Source organism: Haliotis rubra, unplaced genomic scaffold (genome assembly GCF_003918875.1).
Source record: "Haliotis rubra isolate DU_JTF1 unplaced genomic scaffold, ASM391887v1 Scf107, whole genome shotgun sequence".
NCBI classification, from domain to species: domain Eukaryota; kingdom Metazoa; phylum Mollusca; class Gastropoda; order Lepetellida; family Haliotidae; genus Haliotis; species Haliotis rubra.
The window spans coordinates 1,400,876-1,417,480 of NW_025764970.1; the positions used below are offsets into that span (position 1 = coordinate 1,400,876).

The window sequence follows — 16,605 nt, forward strand, 5'->3', positions numbered from 1 at the left end:
CAAGTTGTGCGTGGCTTAATAGGAAGCTGATCTTGTTGTATTCTGTTTATTTGTGATTGTTTATTGTGAAATTTATTGAGCAGTTGTTAAACAGACCTCGGCAGAAAACCGCCAGATGAACCCGCAGTAAACTGCGAAACATTAAACTCCTGTGAAAAGGAACAATGTTCGGCAATCCGTTTGGTAGTGACATTGCCAAACTTGGGGTGACTTGAAACAGGTTCGTTCGCGAAATTGGCATCACCATTTATTGGGGGTCCTTGAAACCGAAGCTAAAAACGTTCACACACGTATGAACGGTGTTTACACAAGTATGAACGATTAGAGGGGTTCAAGAGTAATGAACCTTGAAATTATGATCACATGACCGCTCTCTCAACCAACCAACGTTCGGGAATCTGTGTAAACTTGAAAGCACGAAATTATAATTAAATAAACATACAACCAGGGTTTTACATGGAATTACAAAATTGGGGGCCCAGGGGATTTTAAGTGTGCCTGAAGGTAAGGATCTTGTATCGTGAGCCAGAGCCTGTAATGACCCATAACTACTCTTACTGCGCTGTAGGTACACTGTAAGCATTTTTGTGCGTCTCTTAGGATGCAGTATTTTTGTTTTTCTGTGTCCATCCTCTGCATTTTTGCATGGTGTAAAAACCTCCAATATAAAACATACCTCCCAGTTCTTTTACGTCCAATATGCAGTCTTCAAATATGAGTGCTTTGATACTGAAACCTGAAAAAACAAAGCATATTTAAATCATTAAAAATTACACATGATGAACACAATCCAGTCATAAAAATAACATCATCCTGTCATTTAACATGATGAACACCATTCAGTCATTTAACATGACGAACACCATCCAGTCATTTATCATGATGAACACCATCCAGTCATTTAACATGAACACCATCCAGTCATTCAACATGAACACCATCCAGTCATTTAACATGATGAACACCATCCAGTCATTTAACATGATGAACACCATCCAGTCATTTAAAATGATGAACACCATCTAGTCATTTAACATGATGAACACCATCCAGTCATTTAACATGATTAAAACCATCCAGTCATTTAACATGATTAACACCATCCAGTCATTTAACATGATGAACACCATCCAGTCATTCAACATGATGAACACCATCCAGTCATTAAAAATAACATCACCCTGTCATTTAAAATGATGAACACCATTCAGTCATTTAACATGATGAACACCATCTAGTCATTTTAAACAGTGATTACATGACCATACCATCCATTTAACATGATGATTAACACCATCCAGTCATTCAACATGATGAACACCATCCAGTCATTAAAAATAACATCACCCTGTCATTTAACATGATGAACACCATTCAGTCATTTAACACGATGAACACCATCCAGTCATTTAACATGATTAACACCATCCTGCCATTTAACATGATTAACAGTGTTCACAAATGGTGTTTCAAAGTAACAGGACATTGGGTCCTGTAAGTTTTAGATGTCTTGTCTGACCCATTGAAAATTCAGAGGACCCATAGAATAAAATTAAACACACATTTCAGATTTAACATTTCTTATAACTGGCATTGAAATAATTAACAAACATAAGATTTATAAACAGCAAACAAGTGTCACATATAACGACTTCAGTCAAAGTCATTGTGAAATATAGAGTCGGACACTGGGGCCGGCAGGTTATAGACTTCTATCGGACCGTTGGCAAATCTGCCGGATTTGTCAGAGGGTCAGACACTACTCGTGAAAACTGATTAACACCATCCACTCATTTAACATGATGAACACCATCCAGTCATTTAACATGATTAACACCATCCAGTCATTAAATATAACATCACCCTGTCATTTAACATGATGAACGCCATCCAGTCATTTAACATGATGAACACCATCCAGTCATTTAACATTATGAACACCATTAAGTCATTTAACATGATGAACACCATCAAGTCATTTAAATGATGAACACCATCCAGTCATTTAACATGATGAACACCATCCAGTCATTTAACATGATGAACACCATTAAGTCATTTAACATGATGAACACCATCCAGTTATTTAACATGATGAACACCATCCAGTTATTTAATATGATGAACACCATCCGGTCATTAAAAATAACATCATCACGTCATTTAACATGATGAACACCATTCAGTCATTTAACATGATGAACACCATCCAGCCATTCAACATGAACACCATCCAGTCATTTAACATGATGAACACCATCCAGTTCATCATGTTAAATGACAGGGTGATGTTATTTTTTAATGGCCGGATGGTGTTCATCATGTTTTAAGACTGGATAGTGTTCATCATTTTAAATGACTGGATGGTGTTCATCATGTTGAATGACTGGATGGTGTTCATCATGTTAAATGACTGGATGGTGTTCATCATGTTAAATGACGATGATGTTATTTCTTTTAATGACCGGATGGTGTTCATCATATTAAATAACTGGATGGTGTTCATGGTGTTCATCATGTTAAATGACTGAATGGTGTTCATCATGTTAAATGACGTGATGATGTTATTATTTTAATGACCGGATGGTGTTCATCATATTAAATAACTGGATGGTGTTCATCATGTTAAATGACGGATGATGTTATTTTTTAATGACCGGATGGTGTTCATCATGTTAAATAACTGGATGGTGTTCATCATGTTAAATGACTGGATGGTGTTCATCATGTTTAATAACTGGATGGTGTTCATCATGTTGTATGACTGGATGGTGTTCATCATGTTGAATGACTGAATGGTGTTCATCATGTTAAATGACATGATGATGTTATTTTAATGACCGGATGGTGTTCATCATGTTAAATAACTGGATGGTGTTCATCATGTTAAATGACTGGATGGTGTTCATCATGTTAAATGACTGGATGGTGTTCATCATGTTTAATGACTGGATGGTGTTCATCATGTTGTATGACTGGATGGTGTTCATCATGTTGAATGACTGAATGGTGTTCATCATGTTAAATGACTGGATGATGTTATTTTTAATGACCGGATGGTGTTCATCATATTAAATAACTGGATGGTGTTCATCATGTTAAATAACTGGATGGTGTTCATCATGTTAAATGACTGGATGGTGTTCATCATGTTAAATGACAGGGTGATGTTATTTTTAATGACCGGATGGTGTTCATCAAGGTTTATTACTGGATGTTGTTCATCATGTTAAATGACTGGATGGTGTTCATCATGTTTTATGACTGGATGGTGTTCATCATGTTGAATGACTGGATGGTGTTAATCATGTTAAATGACGGATGATGTTATTTTTAGTGACCGGATGGTGTTCATCATGTTAAATAACTGGATGGTGTTCATCATGTTAAATGACTGGATGGTGTTCATCATGTTTAATAACTGGATGGTGTTCATCATGTTGTATGACTGGATGGTGTTCATCATGTTGAATGACTGAATGGTGTTCATCATGTTAAATGACGTGATGATGTTATTTTTAATGACCGGATGGTGTTCATCATGTTAAATAACTGGATGGTGTTCATCATGTTAAATGACTGGATGGTGTTCATCATGTTAAATGACTTAATGGTGTTCATCATGTTAAATGACTTCATGGTGTTCATCATGTTAAATGACTGGATGGTGTTCATCATGTTAAATGACTGGATGGTGTTCATGTTGAATGACTGGATGGTGTTCATCATGTTGAATGACTGAATGGTGTTTATCATGTTAAATGACGGGATGATGTTATTTTTAATGACCGGATGGTGTTCATCATGTTAAATAACTGGATGGTGTTCATCATGTTAAATGACTGGATGGTGTTCATCATGTTTAATAACTGGATGGTGTTCATCATGTTGTATGACTGGATGGTGTTCATCATGTTGAATGACTGAATGGTGTTCATCATGTTAAATGACGTGATGATGTTATTTTTAATGACCGGATGGTGTTCATCATGTTAAATAACTGGATGGTGTTCATCATGTTAAATAACTGGATGGTGTTCATCATGTTAAATGACTGGATGGTGTTCATCATGTTAAATGACTGGATGGTGTTCATGTTGAATGGCTGGATGGTGTTCATCATGTTAAATGACTGAATGGTGTTCATCATGTTAAATGACGTGATGATGTTATTTTTAATGACCGGATGGTGTTCATCATATTAAATAACTGGATGGTGTTCATCATGTTAAATAACTGGATGGTGTTCATCATGTTAAATGACTGGATGGTGTTCATCATGTTAAATGACAGGGTGATGTTATTTTTAATGACCGGATGGTGTTCATCAAGGTTTATTACTGGATGTTGTTCATCATGTTAAATGACTGGATGGTGTTCATCATGTTTTATGACTGGATGGTGTTCATCATGTTGAATGACTGAATGGTGTTCATCATGTTAAATGACGGGATGATGTTATTTTTAGTGATCGGATGGTGTTCATCATGTTAAATAACGGATGGTGTTCATCATATTAAATAACTGGATGGTGTTCATCATGTTAAATTATTGATGGTGTTCATCATGTTAATGACTTAATGGTGTTCATCATGTTAAATGACTTCATGTAATTCATCATCATGTTAAATGACGTGATGATGTTATTTTTAATGATCGGATGGTGTTCATCATATTAAATAACTGGATGGTGTTCATGGTGTTCATCATGTTAAATGACTGAATGGTGTTCATCATGATGAACACCATCCAGTCACTTAACATGAACACACTCAAGTCATTTAACATGATGAACACCATCCAGTCATTCAAAATAATGAACACCGTCCAGTCATTTAACATGATGAACACCATCCAGTCATTTAACATGATGAACACCATCCAGTCATTCAACATGATGAACACCATTAAGTCATTTAACATGATGAACACTATCTAGTCATTTAACATGATGAACACCATCCAGTTATTTAACATGATGAACACCATCCGGTCATTAAAAATTACATCATCCCGTCATTTAACATGATGAACACCATTCAGTCATTCAACATGATGAACACCATCCAGTCATACAACATGATGAACACCATCCAGTCATACAACATGATGACCATAAAGTCACTTAACATAAACACCATCCAGTCATTCAAAATAATGAACACCGTCCAGTCATTCAACATGATGAACACCATCCAGTCATTCCACATGAACACCATCCAGTCATTATTAGGCTAAACCAATTGAAAACAAACTAACCACATACCAATGTCCAGATATTTCTTTATGAAAATGGTTTCCATGGGAACTAACTACACATCAGATGGAGAAAATGCGGACAATTTCAAAGTAAGATTTCATTATTCTTGGTGTTGCAGAGTATATTTAAAAGAGGAACTGATACTTTTGCCAGCGATGCCAAAAGCAGGATCCTGACATGTGTTACCATGGTTACCATGTTTGTAAAGAGATACGGTAAATGATATAGGTTGCATGTCTGGTACACATCAACACACGCACCACCTCCTTACATCATCTATACAACTGGGAGACAGTCAGTGCCCCAAATAGCCTTGTCAATAAGGTTGCATGTCTGGTACACATCAACACATGCACCACCTCCTTACATCATCTATACAACTGGGAGACAGTCAGTGCCCCAAATAGCCTTGTCAATAAGGTTGCATGTCTGGTACACAACAACACACGCACCACCTCCTTACATCATCTATACAACTGGGAGACAGTCAGTGCCCCAAATAGCCTTGTCAATAAGGTTGCATGTCTGGTACACAACACACGCACCACCTCCTTACATCATCTATAGAACTGGGAGACAGTCAGTGCCCCAAATAGCCTTGTCAATAAGGTTGCATGTCTGGTACAACAACACACGCACCACCTCCTTACATCATCTATAGAACTGGGAGACAGTCAGTGCCCCAAATAGCCTTGTCAATAAGGTTGTCACTGCCCACAAAACTTGGGAGTGAATTTGTAGGAAGCTATTTGAACAAGTCCATCTGCGAAAAGTTTCAGCGTCTTCACTTCACTGATTACAGAAGGTTTAGGACAGATGCTGAATGTCCAATACCACAAGGATAACACAATAAGCAGCAGAGGCACTTCAGCTTTCACCAATACAAGGAAGATAATGATGGATTCCTGCTGTAAATTTTGCTTTATGCTGACATAACAGAATATTTCCAATCAATAACATGTGTCGGAATGTACATGGACATTTTGTAGAGCCACATTATCTATGCGGCATTTCACCATCATCAAATAAAATGGCTTCCTTCCCCATTGGCACTTGTACTGAACCAGGTCTGCGAACACACTCACACATTTCATCTCATTTTTGGGGGAGTTGGGCAACTCTTACTCTTCGGCAACAATTACCGGCAACAATTACCGCCCGGCAACAATTACCGCCACTCCCAACTTTTGATATCCAACACTGAATCAAATCATTTCTACTTTTGATGGCCGTCTGCACTGACTGCCTGTGGCTGAAACAATCTTTGTTGTTGAGAGCAGAGACAGAGCTAATGGGGGAAATGCTTTATGTTGCCCACTGAAATCTTGTTAGAGCTCAGAGATGTGAAATACAGAGCCCCAAACCATCTTTACAACTATGTTTTGCACGCCTACAGGAAACCATTTTGTTGATAATTTGTGAAAACATATTTGTCAAGCAAGGGATAAGCAATTACCCCAATGGAAAACACACGGGGAAAGCTTGTTCAGCGTGAATCTTACAGCCATGGCACATGTTTCACAAGAGCAATGGGGAAAAAATACGAGGTGATGGTAATCATGACATACTTTTTCAATATGTGTGAACAGTTGATCAGTTGATTTGATTTGATTCTAAAACATCTGAAGTCACTTCCAACCAAAGGTCATCGGTGACCGAGATCCAAGTTACTGATTAGTCACACATTGTGGATTTCTTTCTTTACTTATTTGAGAAGGTCTAGTAGCCATCTAAACTTAACTTCCTTATTCCTTCAGTGCTACATCTCCCCCTTCTGTACACCGTGACACAACCCCTAACTCCCCTGATACAAGTACCAAGTGACTTGCTGCAGTAGGAGGAATATTGTAGAACTAGTGTTAGCAGGGCACCACTATCCCCACTGACAGTGTCAGCCCCCACCCCACTGATAAACGGTGACTTACCCACGGTTGGTGGGATGTTGTGGAACTCATCCCCACTGAGTAGAGCCAGCAGGGCACTCTTCCCAGCCCCTGTCAACCCGATGCAGAGCACATTGAAGTTGGGTTTTGTCTCTGGGCTGCTCTTGCAACACAGTCGGCGATATACCTGAAATATAAGTATAAATATTCTCACCAAATCCATTTTTTTATCTTCCTTTACAGAACAATCTTAGTCTTTTCACCTTGGTCATATCCACATAACATAGCAATGAACTATAAACAGTTTCACAACTTCATTACCACAGATGAACATATTTGATGAAGACATACATATCATGCAGCCTTCCAAACAAAATACATGTGTGTTAGACTATAACGTGGAAACATGTACAATTGTTTTACACATATAGACTAATGCCTCGTCTCTGAATATAAATATTATATTGACAGATACAAATAATTCCATGGAAACTGAAAAGGAGCCCCAGTGAGAAGAGAGTGAGTGAGTGAGTGAGTGAGTGAGTTCGGTTTTACGCCGCTTTTATCAATGTTCCAGCAATATCACGGCGGGGGACACCAGAAATGGGCTTCACACATTGTACCCATGTGGGGAATCGAACCCGGGCCTTCCGCGTGACGAGCAAACGCTTTAACCACTAGGCTACCCCACCGCCCCAGTGAGAAGAGAGATTCAGAACCTGAGGAAATCTAGACTTGCTACATTTAGGTCTACAGCACTGCAGAAAGGGCAGTGTGGAGGGCAACATACTACATTTAGGTCTACAGCACTGCAGAAAGGGCAGTGTGGAGGGCAACATACTACATTTAGGTCTACAGCACTGCAGAAAGGGCAGTGTGGAGGGCAACATACTACATTTAGGTCTACAGCACTGCAGAAAGGGGGAGGGCAACATGCTACATTTAGGTCTACAGCACTGCAGAAAGGGCAGTGTGGAGGGCAACATACTACATTTAGGTCTACAGCACTGCAGAAAGGGCAGTGTGGAGGGCAACATACTACATTTAGGTCTACAGCACTGCAGAAAGGGCAGTGTGGAGGGCAACATACTACATTTAGGTCTACAGCACTGCAGAAAGGGCAGTGTGGAGGGCAACATACTACATTTAGGTCTACAGCACTGCAGAAAGGGCAGTGTGGAGGGCAACATACTACATTTAGGTCTACAGCACTGCAGAAAGGGCAGTGTGGGAAAGGGCAGTGTGGAGGGCAACATACTACATTTAGGTCTACAGCACTGCAGAAAGGGCAGTGTGGAGGGCAACATACTACATTTAGGTCTACAGCACTGCAGAAAGGGCAGTGTGGAGGGCAACATGCTACATTTGGGTCTACAGCACTGCAGAAAGGGCAGTGTGGAGGGCAACATACTACATTTAGGTCTACAGCACTGCAGAAAGGGCAGTGTGGAGGGCAACATACTACATTTAGGTCTACAGCACTGCAGAAAGGGCAGTGTGGAGGGCAACATACTACATTTAGGTCTACAGCACTGCAGAAAGGGCAGTGTGGAGGGCAACATACTACATTTAGGTCTACAGCACTGCAGAAAGGGCAGTGTGGAGGGCAAAATAATGCAGCTCAGGGACTGTGAGACAGACGATTACATGTTCTGAGCATGACCCTTAACTGGATTTTTCTTTGTCTCAGGTGTAAACTGCAGTGTTAAAGTGTCATCAGTCGGCCTTGTAAACTAACTAAAACAAATCTGGAGTGTGATCGCATGAGTATGACCTATCATCCCCGCATGGGTACAATGTGTGAAGCCTGTTTCTGGTGTCCTCCGCCGTGATATTGCTGGAATGTTGCTAAAAGCGGCGTAAAACCATACTCATGCACTCTTCCCATATTAAAGGCTAAGTGACTGAAATACTTTCAGAAAGTGACCACGAACTAATTGTGTGTGCTCACACTCATGGAGTGAGTGAGTTAATATTTCTGGTCACAACGGCCCCAAGGAAGGAAGGAACTAAGGAAGGAATGATGTGAGCTGCTCGCTGCATCACAGGGACAAGGCTGCTGTGGGTATAGGAAAAAAAGAACTTCTCAGCAACAGAGGTTTGATAGAGGTGCGAAGGTACGTTGAAGACATGATACGATATGTATCCTGATAACATTGGTGCGATTCGTTTTGTATCCCAAAGCAGTACTTATATTTCTTAAATTCATATTCTCTCACGTTTTGCTGGTGAATCACAATCCTGAATAATTTGTTATCAAATTTCAGATGGCAAAGATAGGTCATTGTAAAGGAGAAAAATATAAGCTACTAAGAGGCACTGCGAAGATCATGCTATTTATAGCTAAACAGGAAACATCGAGAAAATCTGCATAAATGGGTTCTGGAACGGTTTCTGTTATCATCCATGTTTTTACATCAATATAACCAGTAGAGCAGTGAATCTTATGTACTCCAATGCAGGGGTTGGATCTATTGTATTGTGACCCTTGTATCGTGACACAATACTGTATTGCGAAAAAAAATTACACTACTGCTTAGCAACGAGCCATAACAAACAAAATTCCTTCTAATATCAGCTTTCAAATAGATTATCCATTCTTCCAATTTTGTGTTACACATAACATTCAGTCAAATTAAACATTTGTGGACTTCAGGAAAAAAGCTAATACATGTACTTAAAGAACTACTATCCTTTGATAACAACAATTGATATTTGTATATGTATGTGACGTCGACTGAAATGTAGCCACACCTGCTCAGGGGAGATATTCAGACTTCAATGTGTGTAAACAATGAACAGTTCATGTTAAAAGACATGACAAGATAATGGGGTGACTTGGCTGAGATGGCTCACACTTCACTGACCACTAAACACAAACAGAGAAAGAAAAAGGCTTTAATGCATGAATTAACATTATAATACTTAACATTATTATACTGGGTATTATTAAAGCCAAATTGACGCAATGTAAACATATAACTTTAATATTACCTCATTAATGATAAAAAAATAAAAATAACTTTTGAAAATCCACATTGATAAAAATTACAATTTTTGTATTACATTGCCAATCTGTTTGTTAAGGGAACTTAATTTGGAATCACATAGGTCCCTGTTTAATGTGCCCCCACTCTGTGAAACATTCACCCGACACTGAAGTATGTATCTGTGTACAGCTGAAGCCACACAAGCAGTTCTCTAGCAACACTTCCCATTGTGCAGCTTCCCACGAAGATCAGCCACTCAAACAGGAAGCTGCCAGCTAGGGACAATCTCATGTCACAGTCACACCACTAGCACTCAAACAGGAAGCTGCCAGCTGGGGACAATCTCATGTCACAGTCACACCACTAGCACTCAAACAGGAAGCTGCCAGCTGGGGACAATCTCATGTCACAGTCACACCACTAGCACTCAAACAGGAAGCTGCCAGCTGGGGACAATCTCATGTCACAGTCACACCACTAGCACTCAAACAGGAAGCTGCCAGCTAGGGACAATCTCATGTCACAGTCACACCACTAGCACTCAAACAGGAAGCTGCCAGCTAGGGACAATCTCATGTCACACCAGTCACACCACCAGCACTCAAACAGGAAGCTGCCAGCTAGGGACAATCTCATGTCACAGTCACACCACTAGCACTCAAACAGGAAGCTGCCAGCTAGGGACAATCTCATGTCACAGTCACACCACTAGCACTCAAACAGGAAGCTGCCAGCTGGGGACAATCTCATGTCACAGTCACACCACTAGCACTCAAACAGGAAGCTGCCAGCTGGGGACAATCTCATGTCACAGTCACACCACCAGCACTCAAACAGGAAGCTGCCAGCTGGGGACAATCTCATGTCACACCAGTCACACCACCAGCACTCAAACAGGAAGCTGCCAGCTAGGGACAATCTCATGTCACAGTCACACCACCAGCACTCAAACAGGAAGCTGTCAGCTGGGGACAATCTCATGTCACAGTCACACCACCAGCACTCAAACAGGAAGCTGCCAGCTGGGGACAATCTCATGTCACACCAGTCACACCACCAGCACTCAAACAGGAAGCTGCCAGCTAGGGACAATCTCATGTCACAGTCACACCACTAGCACTCAAACAGGAAGCTGCCAGCTGGGGACAATCTCATGTCACACCAGTCACACCACCAGCACTCAAACAGGAAGCTGCCAGCTGGGGACAATCTCATGTCACACCAGTCACACCACCAGCACTCAAACAGGAAGCTGCCAGCTAGGGACAATCTCATGTCACAGTCACACCACTAGCACTCAAACAGGAAGCTGCCAGCTGGGGACAATCTCATGTCACACCAGTCACACCACCAGCACTCAAACAGGAAGCTGCCAGCTGGGGACAATCTCATGTCACACCAGTCACACCACCAGCACTCAAACAGGAAGCTGCCAGCTGGGGACAATCTCATGTCACAGTCACACCACCAGCACTCAAACAGGAAGCTGCCAGCTGGGACAATCTCATGTCACAGTCACACCACCAGCACTCAAACAGGAAGCTGCCAGCTGGGGACAATCTCATGTCACACCAGTCACACCACCAGCACTCAAACAGGAAGCTGCCAGCTGGGGACAATCTCATGTCACACCAGTCACACCACCAGCACTCAAACAGGAAGCTGCCAGCTGGGGACAATCTCATGTCACAGTCACACCACCAGCACTCAAACAGGAAGCTGCCAGCTGGGGACAATCTCATGTCACACCAGTCACACCACCAGCACTCAAACAGGAAGCTGCCAGCTGGGGACAATCTCATGTCACACCAGTCACACCACCAGCACTCAAACAGGAAGCTGCCAGCTGGGGACAATCTCATGTCACAGTCACACCACCAGCACTCAAACAGGAAGCTGCCAGCTGGGGACAATCTCATGTCACACCAGTCACACCACCAGCACTCAAACAGGAAGCTGCCAGCTAGGGGACAATCTCATGTCACACCAGTCACACCACCAGCACTCAAACAGGAAGCTGCCAGCTGGGGACAATCTCATGTCACACCAGTCACACCACCAGCACTCAAACAGGAAGCTGCCAGCTGGGGACAATCTCATGTCACACCAGTCACACCACCAGCACTCAAACAGGAAGCTGCCAGCTGGGACAATCTCATGTCACACCAGTCACACCACCAGCACTCAAACAGGAAGCTGCCAGCTAGGGGACAATCTCATGTCACAGTCACACCACCAGCACTCAAACAGGAAGCTGCCAGCTAGGGACATTCTCATGTCACAGTCACACCACCAGCACTCAAACAGGAAGCTGCCAGCTGGGGACAATCTCATGTCACACCAGTCACACCACCAGCACTCAAACAGGAAGCTGCCAGCTGGGGACAATCTCATGTCACAGTCACACCACCAGCACTCAAACAGGAAGCTGCCAGCCAGGGACAATCTCATGTCACACCAGTCACACCACCAGCACTCAAACAGGAAGCTGCCAGCTGGGGACAATCTCATGTCACACCAGTCACACCACCAGCACTCAAACAGGAAGCTGCCAGCTGGGGACAATCTCATGTCACACCAGTCACACCACCAACACTCAAACAGGAAGCTGCCAGCTAGGGACAATCTCATGTCACACCAGTCACACCACCAGCACTCAAACAGGGAAGCTGCCAGCTGGGGACAATCTCATGTCACACCAGTCACACCACCAGCACTCAAACAGGAAGCTGCCAGCTGGGGACAATCTCATGTCACACCAGTCACACCACCAGCACTCAAACAGGAAGCTGCCAGCTGGGGACAATCTCATGTCACACCAGTCACACCACCAGCACTCAAACAGGAAGCTGCCAGCTAGGACAATCTCATGTCACACCAGTCACACCACTAGCACTCAAACAGGAAGCTGCCAGCTGGGGACACATGTCACAGTCACACCACCAGCACTCAAACAGGAAGCTGCCAGCTGGGGACAATCTCATGTCACACCAGTCACACCACCAGCACTCAAACAGGAAGCTGCCAGCTAGGGACAATCTCATGTCACAGTCACACCACCAGCACTCAAACAGGAAGCTGCCAGCTAGGGACAATCTCATGTCACAGTCACACCACCAGCACTCAAACAGGAAGCTGCCAGCTGGGGACAATCTCATGTCACAGTCACACCACCAGCACTCAAACAGGAAGCTGCCAGCTGGGGACAATCTCATGTCACAGTCACACCACCAGCACTCAAACAGGAAGCTGCCAGCTGGGGACAATCTCATGTCACAGTCACACCACCAGCACTCAAACAGGAAGCTGCCAGCTAGGGACAATCTCATGTCACACCAGTCACACCACCAGCAGCACCTCAAACAGGAAGCTGCCAGCTAGGGACAATCTCATGTCACAGTCACACCACCAGCACTCAAACAGGAAGCTGCCAGCTGGGGACAATCTCATGTCACACCAGTCACACCACCAGCACTCTCTCAAACAGGAAGCTGCCAGCTGGGGACAATCTCATGTCACAGTCACACCACCAGCACTCAAACAGGAAGCTGCCAGCTAGGGACAATCTCATGTCACACCAGTCACACCACCACCAGCACTCAAACAGGAAGCTGCCAGCTAGGGACAATCTCATGTCACAGTCACACCACCAGCACTCAAACAGGAAGCTGCCAGCTGGGGACAATCTCATGTCACACCAGTCACACCACCAGCACTCAAACAGGAAGCTGCCAGCTGGGGACAATCTCATGTCACAGTCACACCACCAGCACTCAAACAGGAAGCTGCCAGCTAGGGACAATCTCATGTCACAGTCACACCACCAGCACTCAAACAGGAAGCTGCCAGCTGGGGACAATCTCATGTCACACCAGTCACACCACCAGCACTCAAACAGGAAGCTGCCAGCTGGGGACAATCTCATGTCACACCAGTCACACCACCAGCACTCAAACAGGAAGCTGCCAGCTGGGGACAATCTCATGTCACACCAGTCACACCACCAGCACTCAAACAGGAAGCTGCCAGCTGGGGACAATCTCATGTCACACCAGTCACACCACCAGCACTCAAACAGGAAGCTGCCAGCTAGGGACAATCTCATGTCACAGTCACACCACCAGCACTCAAACAGGAAGCTGCCAGCTAGGGACAATCTCATGTCACAGTCACACCACCAGCACTCAAACAGGAAGCTGCCAGCTAGGGACAATCTCATGTCACACCAGTCACACCACCAGCACTCAAACAGGAAGCTGCCAGCTGGGGACAATCTCATGTCACACCAGTCACACCACCAGCACTCAAACAGGAAGCTGCCAGCTGGGGACAATCTCATGTCACAGTCACACCACCAGCACTCAAACAGGAAGCTGCCAGCTGGGGACAATCTCATGTCACACCAGTCACACCACCAGCACTCAAACAGGAAGCTGCCAGCTGGGGACAATCTCATGTCACACCAGTCACACCACCAGCACTCAAACAGGAAGCTGCCAGCTGGGGACAATCTCATGTCACACCAGTCACACCACTAGCACTCAAACAGGAAGCTGCCAGCTAGGGACAATCTCATGTCACAGTCACACCACTAGCACTCAAACAGGAAGCTGCCAGCTGGGGACAATCTCATGTCACAGTCACACCACTAGCACTCAAACAGGAAGCTGCCAGCTGGGGACAATCTCATGTCACACCAGTCACACCACCAGCACTCAAACAGGAAGCTGCCAGCTGGGGACAATCTCATGTCACAGTCACACCACTAGCACTCAAACAGGAAGCTGCCAGCTGGGGACAATCTCATGTCACAGTCACACCACTAGCACTCAAACAGGAAGCTGCCAGCTGGGGACAATCTCATGTCACAGTCACACCACCACGTTGGTTTTGTTTGTTTGTTTATATGTTTGTTTATTCAAAGCATCACTGAGAATATGCCAACTTTATAGTGCTGGCCTTTTTAAGAAAATGTATCTTGACCAGACAATCCAGTGATCAACATGAGAGCAATGATCCACAATGTTGGGGTATGAATGAGTGATTGAGTTTAGTTTTATGATGCTTTAGCAATATTCCAGCAATGTCATGTCAGGGTCACCAGAAATGGGCTTCACACACTGTACCCATGTGGGGAATGAAACCTGGGTCTTCTGCGTGATGAGCAAACACTTAACCACTATGCTACCCCACTGAAACCCAATCCACACTGACACAATAAATGATCACTGGATCTATTTGATCGCATCTTGTGACCAGCACATCATTGTAAGGACCTATTTAACCATGATCCCCATGTAAACAGCTATAGCCATTGTGCAGTACTTTGACCCGCACCTCCAATGGGACTGTGCCGCTGTCACCACGTACACTGAACTTATTCTATAGTTTTTGTGCATTATGATACTGCATATCCCATGACATCCTTCATTATCAAGTATATAATTTCTCCAGGCTATTATGATAAACTTCCTGAACTCATAGGTATGATTAGCCACCGTGGCTTACTTTGTGTGCTGGCAATTAGGTGCCTGACTCTCAGGGTGCCAGTTCGAATCCTGGATGGGACTCAACCCAACAAAAGTACAAGAATCTGTACCTTACTAAGAAAGTGTAACAAATAACCCTGTCAACACATGTTACATCTGACCACTCTCTAAATGGCATTGTGTATTCACACCAAATCTTTGTTATGAGTCTGTTCTCAGATCTTCGGCATGACGAGCCGAACCCTGTCACCAAGAAGGCTACCCTACAGTCCCCTTGGCATGACGAGCCAAACCCTGTCACCACTAAGGCTACCCTACAGTCCCCTTGGCATGACGAGCCGAACCCTGTCACCACTAAGGCTACCCTACAGTCCCCTTGGCATGACGAGCCGAACCCTGTCACCACTAAGGCTACCCTACAGTCCCCTGTCACCACTAAGGCTACCCTACAGTCCCCTGTCACCACTAAGGCTACCTTACAGTCCCCTGTCACCACTAAGGCTACCCTACAGTCCCCTTGGCATGGCGAGCCGAACCCTGTCGCCACTAAGGCTACCCTAGTCCCCTTCAAGAAGATGTAGATAATCATTGTGCCGCTATGCTGTCAGACTTAAATTGCACTTCATTTGATATTATAATCAGGGATCCAGATAAGGGCTGTATTGGCGTATGTACGGATAAAAAATATGCACGATACGGTAGGAAATAATTTAGAAAACGTAGCAGATATGCACCACAGCAATGGTGTACGGTCTTAAAATCATTTACAGACATATTTATCTGAAAAAGTATTGTTTTATTGTTTATTGACCTGTTTACACAAGAGTAGCAATGTTGTGGTGCTTTTGAAACGAAACACAAGACTACTGATACGCCTTTAAATTCCATTCAGTACTAATTTTCTTCCAGTACTCCTATATTGAAAACATAAGGAGTACGTACTCCTGATGTTAAAAAATTATCTGGAGCCCTGTATAATATTT

General features: G+C 43.6%; 1 protein-coding gene across 1 annotated transcript in view; it reads right to left on the reverse strand.

Moving 5' to 3' along the window:
- Positions 1–16,605, reverse strand: part of LOC124279758 (ADP-ribosylation factor-like protein 15) — a 34,621-nt gene that overhangs the window by 10,645 nt on the left and 7,371 nt on the right. The window contains exons 2-3 of the mRNA XM_046715629.1: positions 7,186–7,330; positions 677–736 (exon numbers count right to left, since the gene is read on the reverse strand). Coding sequence (XP_046571585.1) covers positions 677–736; positions 7,186–7,330 — 205 coding nt within the window. The remainder of the gene's footprint in view (positions 1–676; positions 737–7,185; positions 7,331–16,605) is intronic.